The sequence below is a fragment of the Dendronephthya gigantea genome, unplaced genomic scaffold (genome assembly GCF_004324835.1).
Source record: "Dendronephthya gigantea isolate DGI-Jeju-01 unplaced genomic scaffold, DenGig_1.0 000029F, whole genome shotgun sequence".
NCBI classification, from domain to species: domain Eukaryota; kingdom Metazoa; phylum Cnidaria; class Anthozoa; order Malacalcyonacea; family Nephtheidae; genus Dendronephthya; species Dendronephthya gigantea.
In genome coordinates, this window is record NW_021163039.1 from 813,898 (window position 1) to 840,672 (window position 26,775).

Sequence of the window (26,775 nt, forward strand, 5' to 3'; positions counted from 1 at the left end):
AGATCACTCGCGTTTACTGTTGCCGGACAAAGCTCAATTCCCAAGGGTATTATATTGTCTATCACTTCGACACTTTTTTTCTGAATCGGACCATACACTTTTAATACTTCATCCTGGCTTCGTTCATCATTTCTTAATTGCGTAATCAGTTTTCGATCGGCCTCAATCAGGATAGGAATTTGATCTCCATATTTTGACAACACCTTTTTGGTGTTCTCCATCTGGCGTTGAGTATAATCTAACACAAAATCTTCGGGGAGTCGCTTGAGATATTTTTCTGATCGTTTTTTTAAGGTAGTCACGAGGATTTTCCTTGTAATTATCCAACCTGTTGTTATGATCAACTTTCTGTTTCACTGCCATTGCTCCCAAAACGGGCATACCAATCAACAAACCGACCACACCAAACGGAATCCAAAGAGGGCTCGTTGCTCCGAAGAGAACTTTGGCTTTTGTCGAAAATCTACTTCTATTCTTTGCATAATCAGCTTTTCTTTCCACATCATGCATCGCTTTGTCGATGCCTTGAAGCTCCTCTTCCAAAAGACTTAACCTTTTAAAAGAACAGGTTGTTAACTTCTCTACCTATACTGAGCTGTATACTTGGTGTGAAAATACTTAACCAAAGATCAATGGTTACATTAAAGTTCATACAACCGCCCATTTGTATATTCCCTGTTTTCAGTGTTCAGTTTTCCACTGGACGGGATGTTTCGATCAACGAAATTTTTCTTTTTACTTGTGATTTGGTCCACTTCGGTCGACTTCCCATGTGACATTTCATACGAAAAATTCATGAATCTCATGTGAAAAATTTCGTTCAGTCAAAAAATTCCGCCTGTTGGAAATTCGCCTAACGTTTTGTTGTCCTAATGGTATAGGAACAGCTTTGTTGTTCTTCATGAAACGTAATTTTTTTGGCAATCGGGACGGTATAATAATATAAGGCCTCTACTATTTTTGAGGAAAATATTTTCACGAATGACTACTCTACATGCACCTACACGCAATATATAATGCCAAACCTTGTACGAAATTTGTGCAGAAGCTGTCAAAAAATTCCGCCTGTTGGAAATTCGCCTAACGTTTTGTTGTCCTAATGGTATAGGAGCAGCGTTGTTGTTCTTCATGAAACGTAATTTTTTTGGCAATGGGAAAGGTATCTCCTGATATTAAGCATATAGCAGAGGCAACAACGTCCTCGAGCCAACAAGTCGTTGACGTAATATAAGGCCTCTACTATTTTTGAGGAAAATATTTTCACGAATGACCACTGTACATGCACCTACACACAATATAATGCCAAACCTTGTACGAAATTCGTGCAAAAGCTGCCTGTGAATTTTCGAGTACACTTGATTGTCATTCTCCCACTGGATGAGTAATTCTTTAAATCGGTAATCAATTGCCTTGTCCACGTTGCTTTTTGTTGTTTCCAATTTATTTCGTACGGTGGAAGTACGCAATCGTTCCACCTGCAGAGCTTTGCTTTGAATTCTGTCGAACAAATGTATTTCCTCAGTGTATCTTGGAGAACTGTGGTCTGGTATTTCAGTCTTTCTTCCATGTTCTTCTTTACATCTTGCTCTTGTTTTTCAATCGTTTTCCCGTTTTTCGATTGATTCCATCCGTTCACGAGTTTGCTTGTGAAATGATTGAACCTCTTGATTGAAGAAATATGTTACTCTATAAATATGGTGCAGCAATGTATACAACCACCTGCAAGAAAATGAATCTCTTCAAAGGAATTGCCTAGATTCAAATTTATTATAAATTTCGAGGTGATTATTAATTTTCCTGCTTTTCCTGATTTTCCTTTAAGTTCATTTAGGTATCGAGAAAATGTCAATTGAGTTTATTCGGACCATTATATAATAAATGAGGATAGAAATTTGGTGATGTACTTACAGCCAGTGGTTGTATAGTCTGACATTTATTGCCTTCAATATCATCGTCTTAATTTTTTGAAGTAAATCGTTGAACTCCTGTGTGACTCCACCATATCCCTGTACTTTGATGGCGTCTTTTATTGACATATACACAATTTGATGACTCAAATTTGAACACTCCCAACACTCGCACAGCTTTGTGACGATATGTTTCTTCACCGTTGATCTCTGATCTTCTTCTACTTGATCCCATTTTTTGCCGATGAAAAGCGAGCATTCGGCTAAATGTTGAAGGGTTGTTTCAACACTGCATTCAGTCTGAGACTTCTGCACCTTTTGTATGATGTTCATCAACTACAATAACATATGAATGTATGGATCATCTATACGCTATGCATGTACGCCATCTTCTACGCCCCCTCAATTTTGAAACAAATTCATGACTTTTATACATAGGCGCTGTGGCCTATAGGAACCTATCCAAATGCGTATTCTTAGCACAAGATTTGGAAAATCCTTTTACCTTTTCTTTCAAGTCTTTTTGTATTCCCCCAGCGTGGGAAGTGTCAAGAACATAGATAAATGCAAAAGCATTCGGAAGATAATTCATCAGAACTTCATCCATTTCATCAGATTCACCCAGGCCTGGACTATCAATGATAACAATTCCTTTCTAAAATATAGAAAGTAAAAATAGTAACTTAATAATTTTACCTGTTTGCTGACGCGAACAGACTAAATTTACATTTTTGGTGATGCCCTAAAGTAGCTACATTTCCAAAAATGTATATTTCGTCTGCTCGCGTCTAGAATTTTTAAGTTACTATATCATCCAATCATCAATTTTAAAAACTAACCACCATCCATTTACCTTAAGTAATTCATGCGGCCAAAAGATTTCTACTCTAGAATATTTGGAGCCTTTTTCTCGCTGATTTGACATTTGCACGAAGGGAGCGATTTGATCATAAAAAATTTTGCCGCATTCTTCCTGGGATTTCAAGGGGAATATTACAGGCAAAGGACGTGTCTTCGTTTCTTCGTTATACTTATAATGAACGACCAGTTTTCGTTCCTCCCCAAACCTCAGTTCGCATATTGTCGAGGTTGTACTCAAGACATGGTGTGCAAGAAGCTCTTCGCCAAGAATAAGATTCAATAAACTACTTTTCCCAGCACTACTTTCACCTAAAGAATGCAAGTAGAATTTATTGCATAGTTTCAATGTAAACTATATAATGCATTGACTTTACGCTTATACACACAACGCCCGGTACCTGCAATAAGAACGTTGTACTCTGTGTTGGTTAAGCTATTTTTCTGCTCTGCCAAAGCATTCAAAATCCCACGATCGCCATAGTAGACGTCCAGAATCTCAATCGCATACTGATCCAATTGCTTGACACACTCATCAACCTCCAAATACGATTCCCTCAGCCTTTCCCTTTTCAACGTATCTTCGGCTTTAGCCATTGCAATGACCTCAAATCCCTTTAAAATGCAGTGAAAAAGTTCAGAGTGATAGTAGAAATGATATAATCCCAAACAAGATTCATGCGATATAATTTAAATATAAATTATGTGGGCTGTTGTATACTATTGATAGGCTAATTCGTGTAAACTCACCGTTATTCCATTTGAATATTTTCCGCTGCCGGAACTTTGTTCTTCTATCTCCTTTTTCGCCGTCTCTTTCATCTCTGAGAGGACCAATTTTTGAGGATCGTATTCAATATGAAGCAGTTTAAATAACTCCATCATTTCGTAAATATCTTTTACATCGTCTACGGTTTTTTTCGGGCTGATACACCGAGCCTTTCTATCTTGTAAAGTCCCAAGCTCTTCATATACCTAAATAAGGAAAATTCACTTCAGTGCATAAATTATGCTTAGCCTTGTCCACTCATGCTTTTTATGCAGTATAAGGTCTTCGTGTATATAATACAAAACGTTTGTGGTATAAGTGTTAGAAAACTGATTTATTTGGTACGTTTATAGCCACATGTCTGTCGCATCACCTTTGGTTCATGACTTGTATCTTTCTCCGGTATCACCACTTTGGTATAGAGATCGCTTGAGGTTTGTGGATTCTCAGGAATACCCTAAGCCAGTGAAATGATTAAAGAAGCACAAATACTTTTTTCACCAAACAAACAAACCTAAAGAATGCAATTAACACCCACGGCTTTACCTTATTTAATTTTCAATGGTATGACTATACCTATACGCTAATGATTAATTGGATCTAAGATAACGGCTGGAGGATTACTTCGTAAATATTTTGTAATTTTTTTTCTTTTGCTATAAATCGAAAATAGAAAATGGGAAATTATTATATAGCATTTTCTCTTAATCTACCTCGTAAACAGGAACAGTATTTGGTTTTTGAGTTGTTGAACAATCTGATTTTGTGCGGCGAACTCTCTCTAATACTGGTGATGATTTGGCGAAGTAACTTGAAGAGCTTAAGAACCTTTCACGCCAAGTTGTATCCTCCTTCTCCTCTGGCGAAGACATGCGGTCAATTTTGCGCTTTGCAAAGATATTTAAGCTTCGTCAAACCTGTGATATGAAGAGATATTCAAATCCATGCACTTCCGATTATATAGCTACGATTCCTTAGAATGACGTACTATGCTTAGACAGTGAAAGTGTATACCAACTAATAATTATGGCTAGATGAAATTTGTACTTCTCAAGAGCCGATTGAAACAATAGATTAACTGAAATGTGTTCATTTTCCGTGCTAGGCAGATGTAAACAACGACATATACATACTTAAATGCAGAGTTTCTGAAGCACTCTAAAATACCAGTAAACTGCACGTTTGCAGCGAAATTCAGCAGGACCAGTTTGGCCGTTTTTACCATGGAAAGCGCCCTTACAATTGTTTAAGGATCTTATTTCGAGTGGAAACCAGTTACTTCTGTAGCTCAGGGGCAAGAGCATTGCCCCAAGTTTGATCCGTATGACCGATAGTTGACACATTTTTCTCATCTGTTCCTCAGTTCCTCAGTGGCTTGATAGACACTTCCCGAATTTGCTTGAGTGCACACAAAACAATAGCTTTAAAACGAGGCGGGTGATGTAAGCTATTGTTAGTGGGATGGTTTTCATTCCTGGTAACAAATTCAGGAAGTGTCTATAAAGTTTGAGTTGTGTGTGCTATAACCACTCGAAATTAAGACCCTTAAACCCTTATTCTTCTTCATCGCGTAAAGTTTCACAAAATGCGGGGAGTTTTTTCACAAAAACTCAAGTTTCTTTATTTTGTTCAAGTCTACCATGCTTGTCGACATTACTATCGGTCATCATCTACAGAGAGCTTTAATAAAGAACCCGCTGACCGCCAAACCAGGGTTTGAGTTTTATATAAAAGACAATTTTTGTGTTTGTTTTTAACAATATACTTGAAAATTGAATCAAATTATGATCGCGTGATATACAATTGATAATACAATTGTTGTGGTTCATGTCTCTTGCTGTGAACGTCTGTGTATTCTGAGCGCTAGCATTAAATTTCTAGTATCCGTTTGTATTCTAATAATAATCACCTTTATTTTCCTGTGAAAACTCTAGCGGTGTTTTACGGATTGTTTTGGCCCTTTAAATATTATTATCTTCCTCGTTCTCTTTACGATTAAATTCAAATGCAAAACGACGAACAATTAATGAGATACTTATCGCCTTACTTTCAAAGTCACTAATTTGTAAAGGTATTTGCACGTTCACTTATATATATATAATAATATGGAATATTGAAACGCCGAAAGACGCCGAAATTTCATACATTTCGATTACTACAAGAAAAGAAGCGATTTAGAATCGATATTACAGATCTCTCCGGATTCGCAAACCAAACCCTACCGGATAAACAAGTGTAGTGACATGTTTGGCGGAAATAAAAGCACCCTTTCTTCTTTTGTCGCTAACTGATGTATATATTATGATTTTTATTATTATTATATATTCATGTTCGCGAACTTTTATCAGTTTTAGTACGTAGAGTATGACTAAAAATGTATCTAGTTTCAAATCTGACCCTGTAGCAGTCGTATGCAGAGGACTATAAACGCAATATTTATATAGGAAAGACCCGATTTATGTCATCATTTCCTGTCTTAGCATGTAGTATTTGTGCTTTTCATTACAAAACTACTTTGTTGCTCTATAAATTAAATCATATCGATTCTGGAACTCTGATCTACATGTAAGTTGTTGTATAGTCGCCTTTCGAGTTGACTAAAACGTTTAATACAAAATCTAAATCTCTGACTAGCAGAACCACAACACGCTATATAATTATAGACTAATATTACAACCAGCTTGAATATCCTACCCTTTCTTACATATACTGGATTTGGAACAAGGATACATAACTTTTGAGGTTGAGGTTGACGAACATACCTGACCACAAGGCTCAATCAAAAATATACGAGAACTGTCGATGTTAGCTGTTCGAGTTCCTTCACATACTGACAGTGTTTATACTATGAATAGCTATTAGGTCATGCAATACTTGGAAACAAGTGTAATTTCTAAGGATTTTATATATGCCACAATTTAAAGAGTGGTGATAATTTTGCCTCCCATTGTGCAGTTTCAAAACCTCAAATATTTGAAGTATTCCGTTTGACACAATGGCGATTTAAACACCGTACAGGCGGAAAGCGTAATTTAAAAATGAATTTCAAACAAGACGTGACAAAAAATATATAACATTTATTGGCCACCGTTTAGTTGTATTGTTTCGTTTGCCCGGCTTTAATTTTCATTTTTGATGATGCCGCTTGATAAAGATCACGGGCGTGGTATAATGACAACAGCGGCCGTAGTTTTTTGCACAAAATTGGATATTAATTGTTTATATTAATTCGAGATACGCTGTTTTATACGATCTCATGCAAGTGATCGGTCGTGGTTTGTTTTCATGATATTCTATATTATTTACGTCTGTCCTACTTTAATTACTCGAAAATAACTATTAAATTTTATACAAAATCAACTACATTATCATCTCAATAATCCAATATGGCGGATATTTAGTAATCAAAAGAAAATTTAAAATTAAAATTAAAATAGTTATGATTTAATGACTGGTCGAGTTTTAAATTCTAAAATTGATTAATTTTCGAATGACATAGAGCTACGCTATCGAATGCATATTAAAACTTGCGGAAAAGTTAATTTTTTCTCCACTATTTTAGTGAATTGTCTCGCTTTGATATCTGTCTGATTTTGTCATAACTGTCGTTATTCCGGTTTTCATAAAAATATGACTGTTGTAGGACGATCACAATTGGTGTGAAAACAAAAAAATACTAATCACGATTTATGACGTATTTCGCATAACAATAACTTATTATAACGAATGGTCAGAGAAAGGGTAGCTTGTTGTCTCGATAACAAATCAGAAACTGTTTAAGAAAAGTTAACATATATTTGAAAATGCACAAACTACTACACTGTAATCGATACTTATTGGCTACATCGCGAGTGTTTTTGAAAAACTATTATTAACTACTAGTATGGTGTTATATTTCAATTAAAACGTGCAATTAATGTCAATAAAAAATACCAAAACAATGTCCTCTATGCTTATCTACTTGTATACATGTTGATGGCAGGCTATGGGGCCTATGTTCTTCATAGAGTAAAATGTGCTTAAATGTTTTCTTCGTTTGGACATTCATCATTCCAGTCTCCATCCTGTCACATCCGATAATGCATCATAGCACACTTTCATTGACCATCTTTTTTCAACCTCAGTAGCCCAGCATGCTACCATGACCTGATGTACTCCTATAATGTTGATTTTGTTTCTATCTATTTTTGGACGATGCCCTTCAACCAGCTTTTCTCGGAAATCGGTGACGCTTTCGATGGGCATAAATTCTGTGAACGCCTGGGTGCCATACCACATCTCCCACAACACTATACCATAACTATATACATCTGCTGCTTTTGTACGATTCGTGAGGTCTTCAAGCACCTCTACGAATATTTAATACATTTGTTATTTAACATAAAAAATTGCTTATTTATGCCGACATAAGTCTCATTATAAGAGTTATATCGATTTTAAAACGGCTTCAGGTGCCTGCAAGAAATGTTTTCTACTTCTAAATATTTCAGAATATTGTTGTGTCTTTTGACTACCTGCTATTGTTTCTTTTCATTGTGCCCGAATGTGCAAATACCTATGTTATATCAATTCGTTATCCTACATGTTAAAGTTTCTTCAACGTTAAATAGCGGCATAATTGTTACCACGACATACTTTAGTTTTGTATATATAAACATTTAATTAACTAATCGAGACAGTTTTCACTATGTGCGAGTTCTTTAAATACACAAAAAAGGAAAGTTCCTCGTGAATGATCTACGTGATGAACGGGCATGACCTTTTTTATTACTACAATTTAGAATATTTTTCAACGATTTTTAAACCATGTTTCCACAAATGCTTTGGCAAGAAGTCGGGTGTGTGCAACTTTGCTATGGTGACATCCAAAATTCTCACCTCTCTTTCATTTTCTGGGGCCAACTTCTTCAATTCAGCCAATGCTTCCTTCTCTTCATTTGTCATTCTCGAAGAATAACGAGTTTCGAACTCCCAAGCCAGTTTTCCCAATGGTTTCTTGTTTTCACTCTTGATCAGGTCAACGATTGAAAAATACTGCGTGATTTTTTCAGGTTGGTTTACGTACTTAGCTAAGTACTCTTTCGCGTCTTGGTGCTCGATGTTCTGGAGACCATCAATTTCTTCAAATTCACGATCCCACGAGGTGATATCTTTCAGTACTTGCGGGTACAATTCACCACCTACCATTCCAGACGGAAATAAGTTGTTTCTGGTGAAGAACTTTGCTAGCCTTCCAAATTTCATCAAACTGGCAGTCGTCTTTAGCATTGCCAACATGTCTCGCATGGGTTCATGAAAGTGTGGTGACATCTTCAGCACTTCAGATTCTACGAGATCAAGTTCGAGAAAATCCGGATGTGCAATACAATTTCTCTCCAATCTCACAGTATTGACCATTTCCCAATGGTCATCAGTCCATACACCATAATTTTTTTGTATCTTCGTCCAAAGGTTGTCTGTTGCTCCTACTGTTTTAAGGTACCGTTGCATTTGTTTAAACCTGGCATATGGATAGATTCGTGTTCGGGGTTCGGTCACAAATCTTGCTAAGTGTGCTTCCCACTCCCAAGTTGTTTGGGCAACCGCTAATTTATTCATGAGCTGCTCGTTTTTATTATTTAACTCGTCATTTTTTGCTTTCAACATTTCAACTTGCTCTTTGAGACTATCGATTTCAGCGTTTAGGCGTGTGATATCGTCAGAGTGTACTTCCAAAACAACACTAACCTGCGCTCGCAAGTCTTTCACTCGTGTTGCCAGATTGACCTGATTTAAGTTTTCAATCTCTTTCTCAATATCGGCAAGTGCTTTCAATAGAGTTTCCCTGTTGATTTCGGACTGTTCAAATTCCTGATGGGATGTATTTTCTGGTGGTGGAGATGTTAACTGTATTTGTTCAGATGGTTCTGTGCATAACATTTCAACACATCGTCGGCTAGAATTAGAATCAAAATATAGGTTTTACTCCTTGATGACATCTGATTTTTCATAAATAAAGAAGAACAGTCAATTTTAATTAGATATTATTATACAACGTTTTATTCCTCACCACTCTTACGGCGAGGTGAGGATCGGGGTAAGTTTTTATGCTCCAAGTTTACTTTAATATTTGTGAAAAACTGGTTTGGGTAACTCCTACATCACTTATTAACCAAACGGACTAAAATTAATTTGTGTATTAAGGCGTATAGGCAAAATAATTTGTTATTAGTTATTATTATTAATGTATAATCGCGACATGGCCTGAAGACTATGTCTTATCGGTAGACATTTCATGTCAATTTTTTATTTTTACTTTATGATAATGGGGAGTGGTGTTATTGGCAAAAACACTCAAATCGTATAACTCATAAACACTACATAAGGGTTAGCTAAGAGTATTATAATAGCAGACGATATTATTAGCTCTTGTGGGGTAAAGCAGAGCAAAAATACGGGAAAAACGGAACACTGGGGCACTCAAAGCATTCTTTTTCAACAAAACAGTTGTGTGCTGTTTCTGTTTCGAACATAAAATTAAATCCGTGTAATATGATTTTATCTCGGTTCTTATTAACCGAGTGCGAGGTCTTTACCGAGAATTATCTGATCGCTGTCTTTTGGTACAGGTCGAGCCTGTTGTTATGAACGAAATATGCGATATCCGATATCTCTCCGTAAAGACCACGCAAGCCTATCATTTTGCTTACTCTTTTGCCAACATTTCGCTGACTCCTTTTTCAATCATTTCTTGAAATATCTCGTAGCACATCTCATAGCATTCGTTGGCAGAATGCCTTTCTTCTGCTTCAGTGGCCCAACATCTCACTATGACAGCATGTATTTCTGGAATGTTGTTCGTTGTGCGGTCGATCTTTGGACGGTACCCATTTGCTATCTTTTCTCGAAATTTGACCTTGTCGGTAGGCATAAGTTCTGTGAATGCCTGGGTGCCATACCACATCTCCCACAACACAATACCATAACTATACATATCTGCTTCTTTTGCGCGATTCGTCAAGTTTTCAAGTACTTCAGGTGCAAGATAAGGCATGCTTTTCTCTGTTTCCAGAAATCGTCCCACAATCCCAACATCAGATATCATCGCGGTCCCATCCTCATCTTCCTGTAGGCGAAAGATTAATGCTTTGAAATTTTTAACAATCCGGTCAGCATTTTAGGCGAATCTAGGTCCAGTCGGTCGGACGATTTTTAGTGATAAAATGGTAATTAAATATTCAAATTTATCTTTAAATTAAGGACTTATCAAGCTGATTTGCACCTTAAGGGAGTTAAATCACTCCATTTCTTCCTTTGTAATCGGTTAGTTTGAATTTACTGCATGGACTCGAGCAGTTGGTTGTTTTGCGAGTGTTGCGTGGCTGGAGTTACATGAACATTCATGGGAGCCTCGTTGCCTTCTCATTCCTCCGCTAAAAACTACGTGCTTCACAAAAATCGTGGTTGTAATGAAACTATAAACGAAAATCGGAGCATGAAGTTATGCGTTTTGAAATATGACTTTCGCCCTATGTTAGATCCGAAAATGTATCGACGTTGGTAGTTCTTAAGATAATCCTGTCTTTCCGAAATTTCGACTGAAAGAATTTGTGTCTTGTGTTTTCTTGTACTCGCTTCCGAGTATCACAAGCAGAATATACAATGTCAGTTATAAAAAGTTATGAGGTACCAACCAGAATATTTTCCAGCTTGAGATGTCTGTGGATTAGTCCTCTCTCGTGAATGTAGTTTAGACCAGCTGCTATGTCCATCGCCCTCTTAATGAACTTGCCAATTGCTAGTTTGGAGTTTTCAGACTCCGCTGGGGTCAGAATTTGGTTCTTGAAAATGACACTTCGCAGGTTTTGTCTGGCTGCTTCCATCACGAATATAAATTGGTGGTCGTTGGATAAAAGAGTATTATCACTAGTTCGGGCTGCTCCAAAATACTTGAGAACGTTTTTATGTCTCAAATCTCTAGAGAAAAAAAGGATATCGTACACGTTAGGATCATTTGAAGTGGGTTGGACATGCAGGAACGTATATGTGTTGAACAAAATATCATAATGGCATTCGGCATGCATTAATGGGATTGAATTTTATAACACGAGTGACACTAGGAACGCGTGTAGGTCGAGTAATGTGTCGATGCGTGAAAAGTGTAACAGTGTGCGCTCGATTTAAGGCTTAGGACAATTATTTTTTCTTGATCATAATGACGTTTGTTGGTTCCGCAAAATAAGATACATACCTAATCTGGAATTCTTCTTGCAAAAAGTATCTTGAATTCGGTTCATCAAATGGTCCCTTGAATACTTTTACCGCCACGTTCATTTCAGAAGTCTGTGATTTATTTCTTCCAAGATTCTTTAGCTTCCCTTTGTACACTGTGGATACCTCCCCCTCGCCGAGGCATGAACTGTGGTCTTTTTCCCAGTCAAGATCACTGCCATTTATAGTTGCTGGACAGAGCTTAATTCCCCAGGGTAGGATTTCATATATAATTTCGAGACTTTTCTTCTGAATTGAGTCATACATTCCCAATATTTCATCCTGACTTCGGGTATCATTAATTAATTGCATCACCAGTTTACGATTGGCCTCAATCAGGATGGGAATTTTATCTCCATATTTTGATAGCACCATTTTGGTGTTCTCCATCAGGCGTTGAGCATATTCTAACACGTGTTCTTTCGGCAGTCGCTCCAGATATTTTTCAGATTCTTTTTTCAGATAGTCACGCGGATTTTTTTGGTAATTGTCAAACTTCTTTTTTGTACTTACTTTATCTTTCATACTCAATGCTCCCAAAACAGGCATACCAATCACCAAACCCGCCACACCGAATGGAATCAAAAGAGGACTAATCACTCCGAAGATAACTTTCGCCTTTAAGGGAATTTTATTTTTGTTCCCTGAATGATAAGCACGTCTTTCCACACTATATATCGCTTTATCAACACCTTCAAGTTCCTCCTCCAAAAGATTCAAACTAAAGCGGCAATTATATAGATAACATTTAAAAACAGGCAGTACACAATGTACTTTAACTTAACTAATTGGCGTGAAAATATAAATAACCGAAAATAATCAACAATTAAATGTACTATATTAAAAGTCGCGTTGTCAAAATCAACTTTTATATGACTGGTCGTAGTTGATTAATGATTTTTTTGTACAGTGTTTTCTTAGGTTTTGTTCCCCTATTCTGTATTCTCTCCCGATACACTCGTCCAATTGTTAGTTTTTTTACAACGCTAACAATTAGATATCTTGTTTCCTATGCTAGCCTAAAAGGGCATTATACAAGTATCCTTTAAGCATCCATTTTTGCTTGGAAACAAAAAAAAACTCTCGAAAACGTTGCCCTGTCCTGTAAGACCTTTATTTTTTATATAAAAGAATTATAATGCGAAAGGTACCTTGAAATGTATACTACATACAACATTTTTGAGCGATTCAGATCGTGATTTATTACCAAATAAAGCATTTAGTTTAGCATAATATTTTTGGACATGAAAATTGCCACGATACATATGTAAGCTCTTCAATTGAAAATGCGCAGGATCTGCCTAACCTTTTACGAAATTCGTCCAGAATCTCCCTATGAATTTCAGCATAAACTTGATGGCCATTTTCCCACTCAATGAGCAATTCTTTGAATCGGCTATCAATTGCTTCTTTGATGTTTCTCTTTGTCATTTCCCAAGTTATTTCTCTTTTCGGAAGTGCACAATTCGTCCAAGAGCAGAATTTCGTTTTGAAATCCATCGAGTAGATATAAACTTCGAGTTTGGCTTGGAGAACTTTGGTGTGGGTTTTCACTCTTTCCTCCATTTCTCTCTTTACATCTTGCTCTTTTCGTTCAATTTCTTTGATGCGTTTCTCGATTTCTTCCATTCGTTTACGGGTTTCTTGGTGAGTTGATTGCACCTCTTGGTTGAAGAAGTAGGTTACTCTATAAATTTGATACAGCAATTCATATAACGACCTAGAAAAAAATAGGTTTTTTTTTAAAGAAACGCGTAATATAATTGTCTGCTCAAGAGTCAACAGTTTCGGAGACTCATCTAGACAATTTTGTTTCTGCACTACAAAAAAATCTTTTTTTGTAAAAAATAATGTAAAAAGAGTAGCGCGTACTGCTGCTACGTTCGCAAACCTGTCTATTATAGCTAATAACAACAATAACCACAATAACAAAATAATAAACTTTATTAGCACCATAGAAAAACTTTTTTTTCAATTACAAAGTGAAATTAAACTCAATAGTGCAGGTTATCTGAAATAACAATAGTTAATCCAGTAAGATAACCTCTAATTTATTTGAGACGTTATGGGGTCGCTGATAAATGAAAAACTTGTACAAACATAAAATAGTAAAAATAATATTAATAAACGTTATTAAATCACATACACTGATTTAACCTGTTGTTAATGATATTCTTTTTGAACCTGAATCTAGGAAACATTTTTATTTTATCGTAAATAGATAACGAGTAGCTAAAAGTGTCTTTCATTGCAATTTACGAATGTCTGCGCATAAATATAAGCTATAATGATATTCTTAAATTTGTATGGACATTAATTTGAAAACCAAAGCCTTTTAAACACAAAAATACAGCGAATGACAAAAATCAAAATTTTATGCATCAAAACATATTTATTACCGTTCAGTTTCTTTGTAATTTTGTTCAACGGAAGTTAGATATTCTTTCTGAAAGATTTTGTTATGTGTCGAATATAAAGAAAATGTGCTGAAATTTGACAAATACGTTTGCACGGATTTTCACTCCTATATATCTCGACGCGATCTTAATTTGAAAACAATGACAAAAATTGCCGTCAAAATGCCGAATCCGTATATGCATTTCTATATATACATGGGGAAATATCGTACATCCAAAATATGTATAAAGTTAATTTACTCATGAAAAACGATTCTATTTCATCACATGTAAAAAAAGTTACATACACTGCCAGTGATTGTAAACCTAATATTTATTGCCCTCAAACCATCGCTTAATTTTTGGAGTAAATCATTGAACTCTTCTGTGACTCCGCCATATTCCTGTACTTTGATGGCCTCTTTTATTGACATGTACACAATTTGATGATTCAAACTTGAATCTTCCCAACCCTCTCTTAACATTGCGACGACATGTTCCTTCGTTTCTGACTTTTCATTTTCTTTTACTTGATCCCACTTACTGCAGATAAAAAGCCAACATTCGGCTAAATGTTGAAGGGTCTCAGCGCCGCCACTGGAGGACTTCACCTTTTTTAAGATGGTCCTTAGCTGCAATATACGAGTAATACGATTGTATCAGTCAAGACGCAATTATATTATGGTATTAAATATTATTATTATATAGCAAGTTTCGAAGTTTATCTGTTCCAGAATCTGATTGGTTAAGACTACGTCACGTGAAAAGCGGGAAGTCCGAATGTTTACCGCAAAACCTCGTTTGTCGAAGGTTTGAACCAGTTTGAAGGGGGGTTAATTCTTTAACTACCAGGATTAATCGATAGTCGTGATGCTAAGTCACAACGAAATTCAGAGTTCAGCCAAAGTTTCTCTACCAACGTCTTTGTCGCGTATTTTCACCCGTTGTCAATAAGTCTTAATTATAATAATTATGGACTTTCAAATATTAATAAGTTTTCCTTTATTTACCTTCTCTTTGATATCTTTTTGTACTCCTCCAGCACGGGAAATGTCAAGAACATAAATGAACGCAAAAGCATTCGGAAGATAATTCATCAGAACTTCATCCATTTCATCAGATTCACCCAGACCTGGACTATCGACAATAGCAATTTCTTCCTAAAATACAGAATAAAGAAAGTTTTAAACCGTAATGAATGCATACAGTCATTAACTATCGTATTTATTTAACAATTATTCCCCGAAAGCGGTGTGAATATCGCTAAATAATACAAAGGTGGTTTTTTGAAAGAAAAATCTGCTGTAGAAGCGACAGTTTTGCGACGATTCAAATAAAACAATGCATATTTTCGCGAAATAAAGTTGAAAAGCGTTCTAAAAGTAGTTTTTACCATGAAATTAATTTTATGTACAATTTTTCACTTTTTTTGCGCTTTCAGGCACAGCATTTTCGTCAAAATAACATATTTCTTCATCCGTCACTTTGACAAAAACAACTCGCCGGATTTGTTTTTGAAAAATCCGCTTAGTCGCATAATAATCCAAGGTCGCTCGACCAATCAGAGGCCAGAATTTTCAATAATCACATTTGTAACCAAAGTTTTTCCAATCCTTAGTGAAATATTTTAGTTACTATCTTCCAATTTTCTTATACGGTTTTAAAACCAATAACGCGGTAACTATATATGTACATGTATCAGAGGAACAGATAGACTGATCAATTCTGAAATCCTACATTTCCACCATGTGTCAAACGAAGAGAATTCTAAATATTATTGCTCAATTCTAATTAATTTGAAATGAAAAGGTTCACCTCAAGTAATTCATGCGGCCAAAAGATTTCTACTTTAGTATATTTAGATCCCTCGTTGGACTTCCTTTGCACGAAGGGAGCGATTTGTTCATAGTAATTCTTGCCGCATTCTTCTTTTGTTTTCAACAAATAAATTTCAGGTTTAGGCCGCATCCTTTGTTTCTCATCGTAGTTATGGTGAGCAATCAATTTTCGTTCCTTCCCATATTTTACTTCGCATATTGTAGAAGTGGTATTGAGAACATGATGTGGAAGAAGCTCTTCGCCGAGAATAAGATTCACTAAACTACTTTTTCCAGCACTACTTTCACCTAAAAATTGTAAAGAGAATTTTTTTCAATGTTTCATTGCATACTGCATGTTGCTGCACGAGGTATGTGTTTAAATGTCTGTTAACTCTTGCTGCTCAAATCTGGGGCTGGTTGGATAGCGCTATCCACCGGATAGCGATATTTTTAATCGTTTTAAAATCGCCCGTCGTTTGCTATAACTTTGATTCAATCTTAGTATTTCTAAATCGAGGATTCTCTTTAATAATTGTTCGTTCCAAAAATGAAATTTTATCGCTTTTCGAGCATTTTCTAAACGGTTGAAAAAATTACTACCTGGGGCCGGTTGTATCAAGCCCGTTTAGCTTAAACGGTGGATAAGTTCAAAATAAAAAGCAAGTCTTTCGTTTTATTCAACAAGCGAACTAAATGTTTTTAACCTTAATACAAAGTTACTATTTACAACTACATAATTTATTAATGCATAATATTCAAGTTGACCCATTCAAGAGAGATGTAAGGGTGTTATTTAGTTTTGACTTATCCATGCACCGTTTAAGCTAAACGGGCTTGATACAAGATGTGGATAGCGCTCTCCAGCCTTCGTACAACCGGCCCCAGGCTTTTAACAGTTCATTTATAAATTTGAATGGGTTGTTTCAGAAATCTTGTCCGATTCGATACAGACTCAATTTTCTAAGTTTTGAACAGAACAGAAATCCAGAAATGTATCACTGTGTCTCTTTGTGTTCGACTGGCAAGAACAAAAACAGTAGGTAAAAGTTTAGCCTTAGGACAGGGTTGGCGCTGATAGTTGGGGTTTGAACAACCTGCCCTTACAATATAACTAACTACAACCTTCAATACCTGCAATAAGGATGTTATATTCTGTTTTCGTTAAGCGCTCCCTTTCTTCTCCCAAAACATTCAAAACACTTCCATCGCTATAGTAAACGTCTAGAACCTCAATCGCGTGGCTGCCCAATTGCCTCACACAATCGTCAACCTGGAGATTAAAGTCCAGCAGTGTTTTTCTCTTCAACATATCCTCGTCTTTTGACATGGCTATTACCCCAAATCCCTTTTAAATATAGTAGAAAATATGTTGAAGTGTGGATAATTTTTGCCGCAGTCTTGTTTAAAATCACTGAATAAAAACCTCGACTTCGTCTCATCAAAAAAATGTTAAATGTGATGACAACGAGTTACGATGAGATTTGAAGGGTTAAATCTGAGGCAATTTTCAACCTCGTTATAATCATGTTTTTACAATCTAAACGTAAAGCTTTCGGGTATATTAGTGATTAAATGCGTCCGTATGCTCGAAAGGTGACGCAAAGGTCGCTCGACCATGCTTTGGCCTGCTAACCCTTTACTAAAACTTTATCGCTTTGTGGGACATTTCATCACCAGTACTAGGCAAAAGTTCTCAAAGCATGCGTTTACTTTTCGTAAATATAATAATTCGTAGAAGAATCACCGTTGTGCCATATGAATACTTTCCGCTGCCAGAACCTTGGTCTTCGAGTACTCTTTTAGCCGTCTTCTTCATTTCGGAAAGACCTAATTTAGTAGGGTCGTGAGCTATATGGAGCAGACGAAATAAACCAAGCATTTCGCTTATGTCTTGTATGTCCTCCACATTCTTTTTGGGTGTTTTTCCGGATATTCGTTTTTGGTGTCTACGACGAATTCTTGTGGCACTGCGGTGTTCACATTTCTAAAAAAAGGACCACTTGAATTTACCGTTAAACTTTAACGATTTCAATAGTGGATTTTTTGTCGTCATTTTCGTTCCAAATTCTGCCAGATCATTTATATTCAAGTACTTTCTGCCAGTATTTTCGTTTGGCGCTCTGGCACTTTTAGCTCTTATAGGGCGGCCTAGTTGATATGCAAATATAGCTAACATTCTACTATTTCGTATATATTTTAGGAAATCTTTCATTGTACTGCATTACAAGTAATGACGTAACTATTCTTCTCTCAACCAACCAGTGTCCGGTGATTTTTTCATATTGATAATAAATATAATTAGCACGTTAGCAAAAAAGTTGTTTACCATTTTTGTGACATAAATGATTAAAACTATACTGGCCATATATCTGCTACATCACCTGTGGGTTATAACGTGATTCTTCTTGTGTCGTGAATGTGTTGTATCGTCGTGAGGGGTGTTGATATTCCGACATGTCCTATTGATAATTGATATGTTTGAAAAATAGAAAATATTTATCTCAGTTAATAAACAAACAATGTATTTATAATTAGACGGCTCTGGTTCACATATATTGTCCAAAAGGTATAGCCACGCCTGTTCGGCACTATGCCAGTCCACATGATTAATTAGATCTATTTTGTAATTGATTTCGTAAATTATTAGCTGCATGGTGTTAATTTCGCTCAGTGATAAACAGGAAACAGGACGTTTTTATTATAAATATAATTAACACGTCAGCAAAAAAGTTGTTTACTATTTTTTTGACATAAATGATTAAAACTATACTGGCCATATATCTGCTACATCACCTGTGGGTTATAACGTGAATCTTCTGGTGTGGTGAATGGGTTGTATCGTCGTGAGGAGTGTTGATATTCAGACATGTCCTATTGATAATTGATATGTTTGAAAAATAGAAAATATTTTTCTTAGTTAATAAACAAACAATGTATTTATAATTAGACGGCTCTGGTTCACATATATTGTCCACAAGGTATAGCCACGCCTGTTCGGCACTATGCCAGTCCACATGATTAATTAGATCTATTTCGTAGTTGATTTCGTAAATTATTAGCTGCATGGTGTTTATTTCGCTCAGTGATAAACAAGACGTTTTTATTATAAATATAATTAGCACGTCAGCAAAAAAGTTGTATACTATTTTTTTGACATGAATGATTAAAACTATACTGGCCATATATCTGCTACATCACCTGTGGGTTATAACGTGAATCTTCTGGTGTCGTGTATCTGTTACTATATCGTCGTGAGGGGTGTTGATATTCCGACATGTCCTATTGATAATTAATATGTTGGAAAAATGATAAATATTTATCTCAGTTAATAAACAAACAATGTATTTATAATTAGACGGCTCTGGTTCACATATATTGTCCAAAAGGTGTAGCCACGCCTGTCTTGCACTATGCCAGTCCACATGATTAATTAGATCTATTTCTTGGTTGATTTCGTGAGTTATTAGCTGGTGTTAATTTCGCTCAGTGATAAACAGGGGACAGGGCGTTTTATTATAAATATAATTAACACGTCAGCAAAAAAGTTGTTTACTTCTTTTTTGACATAAATGATTAAAACTATACTGGCCATATATCTGCTACATCACCTGTGGGTTATAACGTGATTCTTCTGGTGTCGTTAATGTGTTGTATCGTCATGAGGGGTGTTGATATTCCGACATGTCCTATTGATAATTGATATGTTTGAAAAATAGAAAATATTTATCTCAGTTAATAAACAAACAATGTATTTATAATTAGATGGCTCTGGTTCACATATATTGTCCAAAAGGTGTAGCCACGCCTGTCTGGCACTATGCCTGTCCACATGATTAATTAGATCTATTTCGTAGTTGATTTCGTAAATTATTAGCTGCATGGTGTTAATTTCGCTCAGTGATAAACAAGACGTTTTTATTATAAATATAATTAGCACGTCAGCAAAAAAGTTGTTTACCATTTTTTTGACATAAATGATTAAAACTATACTGGCCATATATCTGCTACATCACCTGTGGGTTATAACGTGAATCTTCTGGTGTGGTGAATGGGTTATATCCTCGTGAGGGGTGTTGATATTCAGACATGTCCTATTGATAATTGATATGTTTAAAAAATAGAAAATATTTATCTCAATTTGTAAACAAACAATGTATTTATAATTAGACGGCTCTGCTTCACATATATTGTCCACAAGGTATAGCCACGCCTGTTCTGCACTATGCCAGTCCACATGATTAATTGGATATATTTCGTAGTTGATTTCGTAAATTATTAGCTGGTGTTAATTTCGCTCAGTTATAAACAGGAAACAGGACGTTTTTATAGCTACAGTACTGTCCAGAAATAACCTAACAATTGAGTTGCGGTCCACCGATAAAAATCCTGAGGGCGGCAAGGGAAGAAATGCCTTCGCAGTGGCCGTTCACTTCCGAACGGAATGTTATGAACAGCTGAGAACGACAACACAATAATCAAATCGAAAAAATCTTAAGAAATGTCTGTCAGTCAGAAATAGGACGAGGTTCAACCTCCATCTCACCGCGGTTCGACCTCGGTCTGACCTCGGTTCATGCAACCGCGATCAGACCCAGGTTTGACCTAGGTTAACCGCGGTTTTTTATTGGGTTATTTCTGGACAGTACTGTACTTTCCTTGATGTACCTCGTAAACGCCATAAGCACCTCTGGCGGTTTCTTCACTGCCCGTGCCTGACATTTTTTCGCGCCGACTTAGTTCGTATCTCGCCCTCTTTTTTTCGATTTGCTAAGATATAACCTCTTTACAAACTATAAGATAAAGATAGAATGAGATTATCATGTCATTCTGCAATATGCAATCTTTATAGCGTCTATATAATAATAATAATAATAATAATAATATCCTCGATTTTTATAGCGCACATATCCTAAAGTTCAAGGCGCTTTACAAATAGGAGAAGTAGATACAATTATTTATATAATTATATATATTAATTATAACCCATCTACATCAGTCAACAGAATGATACAGGGAACTGTCACTAATGAAAAGTTTAAAAAGATAAGTTTTTAGATCTTTTTTAAACGTAGATATACAGGATGACTTCCGCAAACTGTAATATATTCCGTGTTAGATGTCTGGCAAACATCAGACCTGTGCAGCGAAGTTATTCCGTTATGCCTGTATGGTCATATACTTATTATCATAAGGCTGCTTTCCACTTACGCGTTTTTTATACGCACGTACACGTACGGGAAATTTTGAATGCTTTAAATTTACATCTAGGTCAACTAATGCATACAAAAATATGCAGAAAACTAAGTTCCTTCAATTTATTCACTTAGGGGCGGTTTACATGAGCCCGGTTACCCGAGATTCAACGAAGCGTGAGAGGACTTTGAGGTATTGAAATAAATCTTTATGACACCAAACAAGCACATGCTATTGTTGTGGTGATAATACGATTGCCAGGATCATGTTATCTGCTCATTTCAATACCTCAAAATCATCTCACGCTTCGTTGAATCTCGGGTAACCGGGCTCATGTAAACAGCCCCTTAGTTTTTTCAAAGGTAACATGTATAAGGTTTTAGACTTTTACGGTGTAACTGGAAAACAGCCTTTGCTCTCACTTGTCATCTTAATCAACTTTCATTAGAATCTGACTGGCCTACTATCTTCATGCCAGGCAAAAACTAAATCCATGCCGGGTATATTGAAAATGCAATCATTTGTATGTTTTTCCCGTGCACAAAATTAAATTATTTTACAAGTTTTTTTTAAGGTCCTAGTGCTTTCATGTAGTAACAATAGGTCATTTCTCGAGAACTCATAATATTTTTCTATAAGACTACCGTAAGATGTGTTGTGATATGAACAGACAATCAGCAGCGGCCTCTGGATTAGAACTATGATATATTACTACACAGCTTCTTTATTTTAAATAAAGTACATTAATGACAGCGCTATTGGTTATGGGTTTCTATTAGAAAAAAAATCCACCAATGCGAAGGGCAAATTAGAGTTCTAGTAATAATTTGTTCTGGCTTAATTACTCTGGATCCGCCGCTGGTATTTGCTTACCAAAATACTTATAGTGCGGTTTCTGCAATTTTTTTACCTTTTTTTTAACCGGCAAACAACTATTAATACAAATACTATGCCACACGATGCCGGAATAATTTGAAAACGCAAGAATATTCTTACGGTTACGCGTACCGTCCACACGTATCCGGCGTTTTCGCCCACTGAAAACGGAGGAATCTAAAAACGCTCTCCACAGTGGAAGAATTTCAAAAAAACGGCTGAGCGGATACGTGTGGACAGCTTTGCCGAATAAATAGGGACCTTAAGCATGTTGGACGGCAACACGACGACGACGCGGCTGAAATTCTCGTTTAAATAAATGCTATGGCAAAGTGGTTGTTGTATATTATTAATTGTTCCGATTTAGTGAGATATAAGGCGTTAAAAAAATTGTGTTTATGTTTAAGGACAATTCTATAGAGCCCAATTCGAGGTAGGGCTCGCTGGGTCCTGAAATGCGACCGTTGTAGGCAAGACGTAAAAAACGACGTTTTTCCGTTGTAAACAGAACGAAGACGACGTCTAAAACCCATCATGGGTCTTTAATTGTTCATTTCTTTTCAATAACCCATTGTATTGATAGCCGTCGTCGTCGCGTTCGCGTCCTACATGCTTAAGGTCCCTATTAAAACGATGACGTCACGCATCAAGTCGTTTCCATATTAATGAGGCTTGTTTCAAGTCTGGTGGCTTATGCTCGACTTTATATTGCTATATAAGCCTCAAATAAGGCTTATTTATGTTATTTTCATGATGATAAAAATCTTCGGAAATTCTTGTAGCATTTGCGGAAGTATTTTACGAAAGAAACATGTCCAAAATGTCGGAGTATGGTTATACCAGTGAAATGAATATAACTGGAACGCTACCTTCTGACAGGAAGTTGAAGCTAAGTCACCCCCAGTCTTTACACGCAAAAACAAACACGGCCAAAACAAAATTTTTTTTTGTGATTTCGTAAATTTGATAAAAACTCCCCGAAAATTTTTTTAGGGAGTTAAATAACTGATTTTGTTAGTGCTTACAGCCGGCTGAGACATTCTTGATGTTGGTAGAATGCATTTTATGGACCTATTATTGGAAATGCGGAGTAAGACGGTTCTTTGCTAGGAAAAGTGTAGAGCCTAGCGTAACAATGCAGGAATATTTGTTTTACTTTACAATTAATACAACTTTTTTGCCATCTAGTCACTTGAAATTAAATAAATATAAACTTATAATATTAAACAATGTCTACCAAGTGTATTTTGCGATGAAATTCTAGCTTTAGGATATCCGTTTCGTACAAATATTGTTGTCAAAATTGCACATCGCTATAAACTTGTTCCGTTTAAGAAAATTTGTTCCCAATCTGATCGGCAACTCCAGTTGTAATTCGTAAAACAGTTCACCTGGTTGAATTTAAGAGTAATTCCATTATAATTCCATAAAAAAAAAACATTTAAAACCATGAAACAAACAAAAAATCAAATTTCTTTCAAATTCGCTCTGCATCTGCAGTGTCTCGCAAGTCACGCGCGAATGAAGCCAAAAATTTGCCAAAATTTGCGAGACTTTACCTCCAGACACGCGTGTCTGGAGGTAAAGTCCCGCAAATTTTGGCTTCACAAAAACAATGATGAGGTATCGTTCCAGTTATTTATTATAGTTCACTGGGTTATACACAATTTCGTATGCACGAAATGCATTTAACAAATACTCAGCAACAATAATTATTAGTTTGGGCTTGTCGTCTGTCCGAACAAAGTCCTCATTCTTGTTTTTCACTTTTTTTTTGGTAGATTCTTGCTTTGAATTCAACATCCAACCTGTGACACGCGGGTGGAAAACATGAAGGTGTATTGCGGGATCAAATAACTTTAGCGTTTTCGGGTCGTTTTTGTGTTTACGTGTGGACGCGGATAAATATTTTTGCGTTTTCAAATTCTTCCGGCATCGTCTAGACAGTGCCTATATGTATAGAGGCACATTCCATGCAATTATGCTCTTAATCTTTTACTAACTCTACTATTGATTCCTGTGAAAATAACTGACCTTACGACGGGTATCGTTTCTTTGCCGGAATGGCATGCATTGCATTGAGTTACTCTCCAGTCGTTGTAAAAAGTGTAATATTTGGGTTAAAGTGAGTCTGATCAAAAGATATAAGCGTAAACGCTTCGTAGATGCATGCATGGAAATCAATTCCGAAGCCAAGCATGCATGCACTAGGCCAGGTCTTGTTTAAAAACTGTTTCTCTGCTTAACTGTTTATATTACGCTGTTAAATTTGTCTCTACATGCATCGGTCATTATTTAGGTATACTGGCTTCCTTATTTGTATAGGAACCCTACAGCGAAACTTAATTTGTATTGGTGAAAAGAGTTTAACAAGCAATTCTCGGTGTGTTTAACAATACTTGGAAATTCATTGCCACAAAAATCCGCATGACAAAGAATAATTTAATTATTGTGGTATTGCTATAAACTTCCGTTGGGCGTCTTTTAAGGAAGTTTATATGAAATCAAATAGCTCTAGTTGTAGTTTTGAAATCATTAATTCGCAAGGGGTTTTAACGCTGCGGTTTAATATACTATGCTAAATGCTAATAATGATAATATGTAATAATGTAATATCTCGTTTATCAATTTTCGTTTGGAAAGTATTACAATAGAATAGACTTAGCAAAACCAGGTTTATCAGATACAATGATGACTTGAATACATGAATATTATGTTAATATAACAGTACGAACAGGAGCATATTACCATTAGCTATAGGGATTAAACCAATTCGAGTTAAGAAAAACAATTAAGGCATCATTTCCTGTATTCACATGCAGGCAGTATTCGCGGTGATTTCATTAAAGAACGCGTTCAATCTTATAGGTTTTTAAAGTAGCTACATTATAAATTGTGACAGAGATTCAGTGAGTTGTCTTTCAATGTATAACGACAACCTCGATCAATGCAAAAACTATTTCGGAATCGCAGAACCATATCAAACAATAATTGGTTTCATTATCAAAACCTGCACGAATATAATACCACTCCTTATATAGATAATAATACCTTGTACGTAGATATAGAAGAAGCAAGAGCATTATATACCTTCAAAAAGTTGTCGAACATACCTGACTTTAAGTTGCCATACTGTTTGATGAGGTTTCATTTACCTACAGTATATTGCCGACGCTCTTTTAATTACGATCTGTACATACCAATTTAAACACACTTATGCAATACTGTGAGACTTAAATCTCATATTCTATACGATTTAAATACCTCAACACAAAAAGCAGTGATACTATTTGTCTCCCGCAGTGCAGTGTTAAAACTTTGAATATTTCAGGTATGTTCTTTGACAAAAGATCATGCGGGTGTGTCGCTATCGTTTGTCAGACTATTGCCGCCTCCTCACGAGACGTAAACCGATAAATATTGTTGCACTCACCTAAGTATATTATGGTAATATAACAGTTAGAAATAGAGCAGATTAATGACATTTATATAGAGTATATTAATGGTAGACAAATTAGCCAGATAAAACCAAAAGTATTTTATAACTAAACAAGGCATAATTTCCTGTATTCACTGCAGGCAATATTTTCGGCTTATTTTATTAGTGAACGCGTTCAACTTTATAGCTTTTTAAGGTACATGGTAAATTGTGACAGATTCAGTAAGTTGTTGCAGAATTGTCTTTGAATGTATACCGGGAACTTCAATATACTAAACCTATTTCCGGATCGCAGAACCATATATAATAATATTTAGTTTCATTATTTCAAACCTGCATGAATATCATAGCATTCTTAGCTATATGTACAAGATGTAGAAAGAAGCAAGAGCATTAACTTCTAAGAGTTGTCCAACATACCTGACTTTAAGTTGTTGACATGTTTTTGATGCTGTTTCGTTTACCTACCCATGCAGTATTGTTCAGCGACACTATTATATTTATACGATAAGCATTTTCTATACCGACCTATTTAAACAGTCACGCAATACGTAGATATATAGCTCTAATTTCTATAGAAATTTAGATACCTCAACACAAAAATCAGTGGTAATTTTTGCCTCACGTAGCGCAGTATACAAAATGGAATATTTGCGGTGGGTTTTTTGATAAAGGATCACAGGTGTGTTAATTGCCAGGCGGTATAATGAATCATTCATGGCATAATTATGTAGCATGAATATTAATTGTCTCGGTTTTTAGAGACCTTAACGATATGCCTAAATCTTTATAGTTTATAATGCAAAGAATATGCCAAACCTTGTACCAAAATTCATTCACAAGCTAGCTTCATTGTGATTTTCCCACTGAATAAACAAATACTTGGTGTTTAAGTCTGTAATTAATTGCCTTGTCGACGTTGCCTTTTGTTAACTTCCAGGTTTTTTCACACAGGAAATGTGACCGTAGATGCAATTACTATTTAAAACACGATTAAACCATCATATTTTCATACAATTAAATTATGTTGTTTTCTTTTCTTTCCGAAATGAAATGATTTAAGGAAATGTACATTACGTGCATGCATATTCTTTAATTAGAATAAGTCCATTTTCATCAAATAGCTGCCCTGAAATTAACTCGAAACGAAGTTAATTTCAACACATATTTCAATCAGCAAATAAAGCTATTCCTCTGAAAATTTTTATCAAGATATGAATGAAGATCGTGGCGTTGGTTTTGGGGTTTGCAAAATTATGCTCCAGCT

General features: G+C 35.8%; 2 protein-coding genes across 2 annotated transcripts; both read right to left on the minus strand.

Annotated features, from left to right (window-relative positions):
- Window positions 1-1,595: 1,595 nt before the first annotated feature.
- LOC114523922 lies at window positions 1,596-3,650 on the minus strand. The gene is made up of 6 exons (XM_028544984.1): window positions 3,516-3,650; window positions 3,167-3,380; window positions 2,761-3,077; window positions 2,413-2,562; window positions 1,909-2,243; window positions 1,596-1,719 (listed from the first exon to the last, which is right to left on the minus strand). The coding sequence occupies exons 1-6, from the start codon at window positions 3,648-3,650 to the stop codon at window positions 1,596-1,598; spliced, it is 1,275 nt and encodes a 424-aa protein (XP_028400785.1).
- Window positions 3,651-7,581: 3,931 nt separating this feature from the next.
- Window positions 7,582-25,271, minus strand: LOC114523923. The gene is made up of 16 exons (XM_028544986.1): window positions 25,183-25,271; window positions 20,666-20,790; window positions 20,014-20,091; window positions 18,382-18,459; window positions 17,745-17,984; window positions 17,132-17,345; window positions 15,996-16,306; window positions 15,191-15,340; window positions 14,489-14,812; window positions 13,764-13,795; window positions 13,091-13,504; window positions 11,765-12,505; window positions 11,208-11,490; window positions 10,224-10,639; window positions 8,340-9,469; window positions 7,582-7,883 (listed from the first exon to the last, which is right to left on the minus strand). Exons 2-16 carry the CDS (start codon window positions 20,717-20,719, stop codon window positions 7,582-7,584), a joined length of 4,767 nt encoding a protein of 1,588 aa, XP_028400787.1. The 5' UTR covers window positions 20,720-20,790; window positions 25,183-25,271.
- Between the last annotated feature and the right edge of the window lie 1,504 nt (window positions 25,272-26,775).

Bases quoted from the DNA above. Each gene is read 5' to 3' on its own strand.
- LOC114523922 (XM_028544984.1), bottom strand. From the start codon at position 3,650: ATGATGGAGTTATTTAAACTGCTTCATATTGAATACGATCCTCAAAAA. The intron at 3,381-3,515 runs GTGAGTTTACAC...TGCATTTTAAAG, and splicing joins AATATTCAAATGGAATAACG to GGATTTGAGGTCATTGCAAT. The intron at 2,244-2,412 runs GTAAAAGGATTT...ATGTTATTGTAG, and splicing joins AAAAAGACTTGAAAGAAAAG to TTGATGAACATCATACAAAA.
- LOC114523923 (XM_028544986.1), bottom strand. From the start codon at position 20,719: ATGTCAGGCACGGGCAGTGAAGAAACCGCCAGAGGTGCTTATGGCGTT. The intron at 18,460-20,013 runs GTGATGTAGCAG...AATTATCAATAG, and splicing joins ATTCACGTTATAACCCACAG to GACATGTCGGAATATCAACA. The intron at 11,491-11,764 runs GTATGTATCTTA...TTTTTTCTCTAG, and splicing joins CAAGAAGAATTCCAGATTAG to AGATTTGAGACATAAAAACG.